Source organism: Excalfactoria chinensis, chromosome 1 (genome assembly GCF_039878825.1).
Source record: "Excalfactoria chinensis isolate bCotChi1 chromosome 1, bCotChi1.hap2, whole genome shotgun sequence".
Taxonomy (NCBI): Eukaryota; Metazoa; Chordata; class Aves; order Galliformes; family Phasianidae; genus Excalfactoria; species Excalfactoria chinensis.
Window position 1 is genome coordinate 63,749,212 of NC_092825.1, and position 9,783 is coordinate 63,758,994.

At 37.3% G+C, this 9,783-nt stretch overlaps 1 protein-coding gene across 1 annotated transcript; it reads left to right on the forward strand.

Annotated features, from left to right (window-relative positions):
- Positions 1-3,080: 3,080 nt before the first annotated feature.
- Positions 3,081-8,775, forward strand: LOC140247112 (sulfotransferase 6B1-like). Its single transcript, XM_072326433.1, has 6 exons — positions 3,081-3,225; positions 4,074-4,258; positions 4,524-4,650; positions 7,145-7,239; positions 7,399-7,585; positions 8,657-8,775. Exons 1-6 carry the CDS (start codon positions 3,081-3,083, stop codon positions 8,773-8,775), a joined length of 858 nt encoding a protein of 285 aa, XP_072182534.1.
- Positions 8,776-9,783: the final 1,008 nt, after the last annotated feature.

Below are 9,783 nucleotides of genomic sequence, written 5' to 3' on the forward strand. Positions count from 1 at the left end.
CCAAGAACAGGACAAGAACAATGCTCTGTTGAGAGAAGATATTCAGAATCTGTGGAGGAGGTTACGCAACACAGACACAGGAATTTTTTAGTACTAGCTTGCCATGCCTGTGTTCATCTGGCTCCAATCATGACAGTTGTAGTTTTTATTTTGTGTTGCAATACGGACAAAAGAGATGATGAAAGCTGGAGGGAGGACTTGGTTTCATGTTTTCTAAACCCATTCTCTCTTTCTGTTACACTAACACAGAAAACAGAAGTTTGTATGCAGTCCTGCAAGGTGCTGAATACTCTTTATTTAAATCACTGCATTCAAGATAGTGCACACTTTCCAGAATAGGCCTTATTTTTAAGCATAGACAAGATTTGTTAAGGAGCACTGATTTCCCCATGGATTTACATGGATTCTAAAAACAGAAGCTAGTATAAGAAGCAATTTAGATGAAGTAAAAGAATTGGAATTTGCCATGCTACTGTATTGCTTCTGTTTTACACCTTGGTCATTTCCTTTGTGAATGATTAATTAGGCTCCAAGTGATTAGATTAGGCAAGAGTGCTGACTCAGAGCTTAATAAGTACATTTGAAGAAATAAAAGGGAAAAGACATAGTAAATAATATATTTTACAGTGAGCTTATTTTCGCTAGGTCAAGGTAATAGCTCTTTTAACCCATACTAAATGCATGTGAACGATGACTGCAAAATAACCTTAGAAACCACTCAGAAGTTCAGACTAATGCACAGAAACAGAATTCATTATGCCTCCAGAATTATTTCATTGAAGTATCCAAAGTGAAATTTCTTGACAGAAGATATATTTTCAAGGGTTTAGACCATGAAGTGCAAAGTGGTAGTAACTTAGGTCTTCAGATCAAGGAACAAGGAAAAAGCACTGAGCTTGTCACCACTGATAGATCCTTCCAATTCTAAAAAAAGAATCAATGTCCACGTATTTCCTGTGCCTTTCATTTTTCCAGTAGAAAGGGCTGGGATATTACGCAGTGACCCATCTTCCTCAGAAATATGAGTACATGTTCAAAGCACCTAGCTAGAGATGTCATAGAATCATAGATTCACTCAGGTTGGAAAAGACCTCAAAGATCATCGAGTCCAACCATGACCAAACCATACTACCCTAACTAACAACCCTCTGCTAAATCATGTCCCTGAGCACCACATCCAAATGGTTTTTAAACACATCTAGGGATGGTGACTTCACCACCTCCCTGGGGAGCCTGTTCCAGTGCTTAACAACCCTTTCTGTAAAGAAACATTTCCTAATATCCAGCCTAAACTTACCCTGGTGCAACCTGAGGCCATTTCCCCTCATCCTGTCACCTGCCACTAGTGAGAAGAGACCAACCATGCTCTCACTGCAATCACCTTTCAGGTATTGGAAGAGAACAATAAGGTCTCTCAGCCTCCCTTTCTCCAGACTAACAGCCCCCATTCCCTCAGTCTCCTCACAGGGCATACTCTCCAAGCCCTTCACAAGCATTGTTGCCCTTCTCTGGACCTGCTCCAGCACCTCAATGTCCTTTCTGTACTGCAGTGCCCAAAACTGAATACAGTACTTGAGGTAAATGTCCCAGTGACCAACTCATTAATTACCTCCTGAAAGATTTCCCTGTCTCTCTTCTCATCCCTACTGGTAGGGCACACATCTCCAGAGCATAACTGACATAATTCTGATCCATGCCTGGCCTTGCAGGACTGAGTTTACTGATGATAGAGAGCATGTTTTATAGGCTGTACCTGTTTAAGAACAGTTTATTGGCAAAACTGGTGAGAATATATAGGCTTCTTGACTTGCTGACTTCTCTTTGACTGGTAGGGTGGCAATACTGCCAAGAAAGAAAAACAAATCATTCCTATTGTTTTATTTTATTTTATTTTATTTTATTTTATTTTATTTTATTTTATTTTATTTTATTTTATTTTATTTTATTTTATTTTATTTTATTTTCCTGGAAATTTAATTAGAAACAAGCATGTGCACAATTTGGTAACATTCCTTACACCTTGTCTGTAATTTCAATGGGTCAAGTGTCCCTTGGAAGGACATCTCCAACATCTCATCCTTGGTACATATGGCAGTCAGAAGCAATGATTAAACCTAGGCAGTTATTTACCACAAAACGAGGATCAGGAAATTTCTAAAGGTTTGGTTAACCCCCACAAGATTTACATGCAGGTTTACAAGTTCAATTGGATACACTGAAGGACCTCAGCAGGATATCTTACAGATTTTCAGTGGGAATATTGAAATCACGGAGTGGTTGGCAAAAATAACATAAATATGACTGAAGGCCAGTTTACAACTGTTCTTATTCCAAGAAACTTTCGAGGCTTTGGAAAAAACAAGCAACAAAAGCACAGAAAGAAATCCAGAAAAAAATTGAAGACCGTAGGTCCTGGAATCACACTAGAAACGATTAATGTATGGCAATGAAAATGGAATTTGAAGTATTAAACACCCTAAGATACTTTTATTCAAATTTGAGCTGTTTATTTTCGTGTGATTCATTCATATTTCTTAAGGTAATTCTGATCAAACATGGAACTGCCCCCCTGTTGCCATGTGTCACACAGCAACAACAACATGTAATGAGATTCTGGTGGGAAGGTTGAGCCTCTACTGCTATTGCACCAACATCCAACCTTGATTTTGTGGGACATTATAAAACAGGAGGCATTACTTTCTGAGCAGCCCTCATATAACTTGTTGAATCACACTGATCCTATTTTATGACAACATGTAATGATCAGTCTGACATTCTCCAAAGTTAATATAATTTGATTATCACTCCTTTTCCTTTTCTGGAAAGCTAATAAATGGCGACACACATTTTTGATGACACTGCATTTCTGTTATTTATCAAATGACCTCCAATATTTCAGTTGCCTTTATCAACTAACTTGAAAAATCGATATCCAAGATGCACAGCAAACTATATAAGCTTGAGGTTTGTATTGCTGGTCTCAATTTGTTACTTCAAACCATCTGACCTACAGGTTACTCTTAAACCCTCTCGTCATTTCACTGCTATCTGATTTGCAGGAATTGAAGGCTTAAGCAAACATGTCCAACCTCAGTGAGGCAGAACTCATTCACAAGTTTAAGGGGATTTCCTTTACCACCAGGTCTTCTCCAGAGCTTCTAAATTCCTTGGATGCATTTGATGCTAGAGAAGATGATGTCCTTTTGGTTTCCTACCCCAAATCTGGTAAGTCCAACTTTTATACATTAACTGCAAGATGTGTCAATAGTTTGTTTCATCTTCTCTGCCTAAATTACTTGTGAAATGTCTGTATAAAAGAAACAGGGAAGAATGTTTAAATATGTGGGTATGTTATTCTCTCAGTCAGTGTTAAAGTAACAAAACAAATAAAAAGAACCAAAGCAAAGCAAATGCAACAACAACAACAAAACCCACTATTTGTTTAAATAAATTTTGGTTCTGTAATACAAAATATTGTCAGGTGTTTTACATATTCAGAAGCGAATAGATTTTTGTTTCTTGTACAAAAAACCTATACTTGAATTTTCCTGAGGACTTTCTGCATTTAATTATGAGCAAGTGAAGAGGTGTATTAAGTCATTTGTATGACTCTTGTCTGGAGATATTTCTTCTTCCTTCTCTCCCCAACTCTCACACACAGAAACTCACATCAGGATGGAATCTCAATCAGTTATTTTCCCAATAGCCACAGTTACTATAAGGATTCCTTCCCTCCTTCCCTGAAAAACAGATTATTTTAAAAAAAGCAATAGGAATAATATAATCACCTAGGCTAACAAGGAAACAGAATTTTATTCCATGTATCTAATGAGTTTGTTTTGATACAAATATCAGTGCTTTTCACAGAGTTTGTAATTTATCCACAACAAGAATTATTCTGGTATTTATAGATCTAGAGCCAAGAGGAATACTCAATTGCAGAGTTTCTTGAATCTTGGGGTTTAGCAAGCTGTTCTCACATGCAGACTGCATGTTCCATATATTTTCTCACTAACAAATCTTCCTTCCTTTCTCTCTTCTTTCTTTTTTTCCTTAAAACAAATTTTCTGAAGGCACTCACTGGCTTGCAGGAGTCATAACAAAGCTTTACAATACTCCAGTTACATTAACAACTCCCATTGAACTTGGAGACATGTCCAAATTGGAGGAACTGAATCAGCTGTCATCAAAAAGAATCATACCAACACACTTAGACTACAACATGTTGCCTCAACATTTTAAGAGTAAAAAATGTAAGGTAAGTCAAAGAGTTCTAAGTTTTGGGATTATCCAAAGCCAGACTTTTGGAACAAGTCTTATTTCAGTGAAAGGCAAAAACGGACATTTTGCAGCTGTTCTGTGAATGTAAAGAAGGGAATGGTTTTATATGTTAGGTGTGAGAGTTTGTTTAACTCAGGAGTTAAAAGAAAACAATCTCTTTGATAAAGCATAATCATTACCCTTCTGTAGGAAACATACATTTGTCTACAAGATATTAATAACCATAACATCTTCATTTACAGATGATCTATATCAGCAGAAATCCAAAAGATACGGCAGTTTCCATGTATCATTACTACCAAGAGAATCCAAATCTTCCCACTGTAGATACCTGGACTGCTTTCCTTGACTTGTTCTTAGAAGGAGACGGTAAGGATAAGAGTTACAATTTCTTCTTTCAGCTTATATTACTATAATTAATATTATATTATTATTCTGAACAGAAACAGTTAAGAAATGTAAATTATGTGAAAACTCCTTGCTGAACTCCTAATTCACACATCCTTAGATTTATCATTTTTCCAAGATAAATTCCAGTGCTAAGCTAAGAACAAGTAATAGGATGCTGTCTTCAGCCTGTCAAGGATGTATTTTGACAGGTGGCTGCAGGCTGGTGGAGTAGGCATTGTTTGAAGATGCCCAGAGGGCAATATATGGATATAGCGTCCTTCAGAAGGGCAGGTGGAACACACAGAGTTTGTCTCCAGGCTGCTCATAGAGCCATGTTTACAGGCTTAGTGCCTTCTCTAATCTTGAAGGTGGTCTTAGGTGACCCTTCAAAGGGAGTCTAGACACTTTTATAAGCACCTCTGAACACACTCTTCCTGATATGTTGTCTTAGTCTTGGGTCCAAAGACCAAGGACATGACTGAGATTTGTGTGAGTGGAAGCAGAGGCAAGGAAGCTGACAACAGGACCGTGTTCTGTTATCCACTCCCATTTTTAGTGTTTTATTACTCCTCTGAGGACACGTGTTCCTACTATACACCCACAGTGATGATAACAGCAACAATGATAGATGAGCTTGAAAATATCAAAGCAAAGTGCCAGGGCAGCCCTTGTCAGCTTGTATTAAGGCTCCAGAAGTCAGTCTGTATTTTCTACTGATTTGTGTATCCTTCGTTCCTTGTTCAGAGCAGCCCTAAGACACATGCTTTGGTGACGTGCAGGATCTTTGCTTGTTTACTAACACCTCTGAACATCAATTAGTCAAAACAAATAAAAGAGGATAGTACCAAATTTTAAAAGCATTTCCCATTTGTCTGTAAATTAGTAGTCTTCTGCTGTTTTCAGTATGCTTATGCATGGTACAAAAAGATAACTATGTTGGTTACAACATAAATTTATGTAAGAGGTAGAACTGGGAGAGAGGTCGTCATTTTTGCTCTTTATAGAAGCATACGAAGATCGTGTTGCTTGGCTCAGATCCTGCAACATACTTACTTTCAGAGTTAATCTCAGCTGAGAACAATGGTGAGGACACCTAGAGAACAAGTAATGCTGTCTCCAAAACTGTTTGCTGTACCCCCAAAGCCAAAAGGGCCTCTGACTTTCAGGTATTGGAGGCAGGATGGTTCAACCCTACAGCATGAACCCATAGAGTAACAGCTCAAGGGCAGCAGAGACAATAGAGACAATAGCGGTCTTATAGTCTAAGAGCTTACAGAACCTAAAAGTCATTATCATTCTTTTTTTTTTTTTTTTTTTTTTTTTAATATGCAAATTTGGTTTGTTTGGACACTTGTACTGATAAGCAGGTTATCACCCTGATAGAAAGAGGAAAGAAAAGCAGCAGATACTCCAAATCTATGTGCAGACTCCGTGATTTTGGAAACCTGCCTATTTCTTAGGACTGGGCATTTGCACAGATGTGGGTTAAGGGGAAGCAGGTGCATTTGTTGGGCACATTCCCAGTGGGGTTTAGCAGGCTTTAATTGCACACTGTGGTGCACAGGTGCTCTGCAATTAGACAGGGTTTTCCTGCAGCAGGTGGATACAGGCTAAAGCATTCAGCAAAATACCTAAATATGTCTCAAGGTTTGCAAACAAAATGGCGTCCTTTATGATATTTAAATATTTTATTTTTATGGTAAAAGTATAATGCAAGGTTGCAGTTCACAATTCCATTGCCCATGAAGTTCTCATTACCCTGGAGGAGGTTTTCAGCTCATTTGTCAATGCGGCCAGTCTTGTCTCTGAACCAGAAGAGTCAGAACAGCTTTTTTAAAAATAAAGCTGAAATTTAGCTGTCTTCCTATTATTCAGTAAAGGGAGCATTCAGACAAAGCAAGTACTGAGTCAATTATAAAGCCATGAGTTACCTGTGTGGTTGGCTGACTGATGTATTTGTATAATAAGTAATTTTTCTATCAATTCTTCCTTGACTTTTGAAAATATTCATATTTCTTTGCTAGAGCAATAGTGTGCTCCATTTAACAGACTCCTAATTTTGTTTCCTAGTGTGATATTTATACTTATACTTCATTTATTTCCTAGTTTATTTTCCTATTTTTTTTTACTTTGACCACAGATCTACAGATATTTGCTTAGATGCTCAGATCCTGTTCTGCCCATACATTTGCCTTCACTAAAGGCCTGCTGCTAGATTTGGATTTATTTCTACTATGGTGCCATATTCCATAATAATCTGTCATTTTGATATTAAACATATCTATATATTCTAACAGGAATGGTAATTTCTTTGGGCTGTAAATCTGAATCACTTCACAAAAAGAATTTAATCAGATTTAGAGGAACATACATAGGGTACATACCAAGAAGAAACCATTCGCCTAAAAATTTGTGAGATGTGGAGTTATTTATTAACCAAGTACACATTAATCTGTATGGGTTTTCTTTTCAGTTGTCTGTGGATCCTGGTTTGATCATTTCCTAAGTTGGGAAGAACATGAAAATGACAAAAATATATTGTTTTTGTTCTATGAAGACATGAAAAAGGTAAATATGCTCTCTGGTACTGTTTCAGAATTCATTACTGATAAATAGAAATAATTAAACGATCAAGAAGCAAATTCTAATGAAAACAATAATTTCCATACCAAAGAAAAGTCTGATTATCACCTCAGAAATATAAAGCTTTATTCTTCCTCATCTCAGAATCTCCCCAAGATTGTGAAGGAAATCAGCCTATTCCTGGGCATAAACATCAGTGATGAAGATATCCAAGATATCTGCAAGAAATCATCCTTCTCAGAGATGAAAAAGGACACAGAAAAAGAAAACAATGACCCCAGTCACACAGTCTGTGCCCTCACATCCAACAGGAAGCTAATTTTCCGAAAAGGTAAGTTTATTGTCCTGACTGCTTAATATAGAATCATCAACTGGAACCTATCTAACAGAAGCCTAGATAGTTTTGAAGACATCTTGAGTCACTCCCAGGACTTAGCAATTGGGTTCTCTGATTTGAAGCCTTTTTACAAAACATTCTCTAAGTTCTTCAATTGCAAATGCATGCTTACGCTAGAGAAACATGGAGGGGGTTCTGAAGTGTTTGCTCTATATGAGCTTTGGAGTTTAAAGAAAAGTTCACAGTGCATTACTCTTTATCTGCATTTTTGTATCTAAAGTTTACTCTCAGTCTCTCACAAGCCTCTATGAGTCTCCTCTTGAATTATCGATGAAGGTCACTTGGTTTGCTAGAATGGAAAAGGTGCATTTCTTAGGAGGGAGTCTGCTGGTAGCCTTTATCCTCTGTACTCCCTGTTATCTTACTGAAATGTTCCCAAAAAAGAAATATGCTGACAATGACAACAAAAGAATGAATGACTCAGATCATCCTGTGACCTAACAGATCACCTTAAGGTCTTGGCCAAACTGGGATCTGCTGTAAAATCTTCAGTGGTTCGTAGCTCATATGTGACTTAAAAACATGCAGAGGAGCTGTTTCCTTGCTACTGGGTTTTATATGCTGACAAGGGTGAGATGAATTTCAGCCAGCAACCATTTGCCTCTACTGGAAAAGCCCAGATAGAGACCTTTAACGGCAAACATCTAAGATGAGGCAAGATGACTCTCTGCTGAGATGAGCAAGAGTTCTATTTCCATCTTGAAAATCTGTTATTCTTCATCGTGCCACTTAGTATTGTTGGCACTGCCAGGTGACACATTATGAGAAACAAGCCTCAGGGCTTAATATGGATAATGATTCAGCTTCTCCCATCAAAGTCTCACCAAATCAATAAAAGAATTACTCATAATCATGACCTATCATGACCTATCACGGAGACTATGGTTGATAACACAATAACAATTTGTGCCAACTGCAGCATTAATAAAACTGGTCTGCCTTTGATTTGTTTCATTGCTGCATATTGCCAGACTCACTGTTCTTTTTCTGTCCCTGCTGTTCCAGGTACTGTTGGTGACTGGAAGAACCATTTCACTCCAAAACAGAACTTACGGTTTGATGAAGTATTCAGTGAGAAAATGAAACTCAGCAAAATGGCAAAACATTTCACCTATGAATTCTAAATTCATGGAAAGAACAAGACTTACCAAAAATGCAGACAGAGCAATTGTTGGGAAAATCTGGATGGGAGCTAAGAGAAGTTTAAAGAAAAACAGCTGCTCTTGGAACTGATGCCACAAAGACAGAAGAAGCACTGACCACATTTATTTACCTTGTTTACATAGATTTATCTTATCTATCAGCCTTACTTTTCACGTAGTCAAACAATAGGAATGTGGAGAAGGCTTATAAAATGGATATCTGGGGACAGGAAAATTCTGGCACAGTGCTGGAACTGAATTCAATCAGAGGGCAGATTTTTATGGTTTTATAGCCAGGTCTCAGGCCCATTTTTTTACAGGTAAATCTACTTCAACATTTATTTATTTTTTTGCTCTAGGTGTATGCAAAGGGACCTCTTGGATCTGGTTTAAAAATTTAACCTAAATATTAAGAAAAAAAACAATCCTGTAATAATCTGTATGTCTAAAAACATATCATACAAAATGACCATTTAACCCCTAGACTCAACCTCTTCCTCATCTACTGTGATTTGGAAAGTGTCTATTTTATCAGACGTTGTTATTGATGCTAGAATTGGAAAACGCAGCATTACATTTGAAGATTGGCAGTTAAGTTTGTGTATAAAATTTTGTTTTGTTGTGTTTGATTTGCTTGTTGTTTTTTGTAACAGTATGTGCTTCTCTGTTGTAACTTATTTCTGTGTTAGATATTGTATAATAACTGTATTTTCAATGAAAGTGATATAAATCCATGCAGATTTCAGCACTATATGTTTTTTTCATTCTTTCTTCCTGTAAAATGCCTATTTCCAGTGTTTTGATGAAAGCATTTTATTTCACAGCTCTTGTTCAGTAGAATACAATAGTTTCACTGTGGCAAACAGAGCAGTACACGGAGTCACATTAAAGCAAACAAGACGTGCTTACCCTGCCCCGATAAGACAGGTATTCTAAGAACTATCTGTCTGTGTTCACATCTAGGGACTATTCTAGGAACAGAGTGAAGAC

What these genes read in the sequence shown, in the direction of transcription:
- LOC140247112 (XM_072326433.1), top strand. Translation starts at nt 3,081, where the DNA reads ATGTCCAACCTCAGTGAGGCAGAACTCATTCACAAGTTTAAGGGGATT. An exon ending in GGTTTCCTACCCCAAATCTG is followed by an intron (nt 3,226 to 4,073) that starts GTAAGTCCAACT and finishes AATTTTCTGAAG; the next exon opens with GCACTCACTGGCTTGCAGGA. An exon ending in GAAGCTAATTTTCCGAAAAG is followed by an intron (nt 7,586 to 8,656) that starts GTAAGTTTATTG and finishes CTGCTGTTCCAG; the next exon opens with GTACTGTTGGTGACTGGAAG.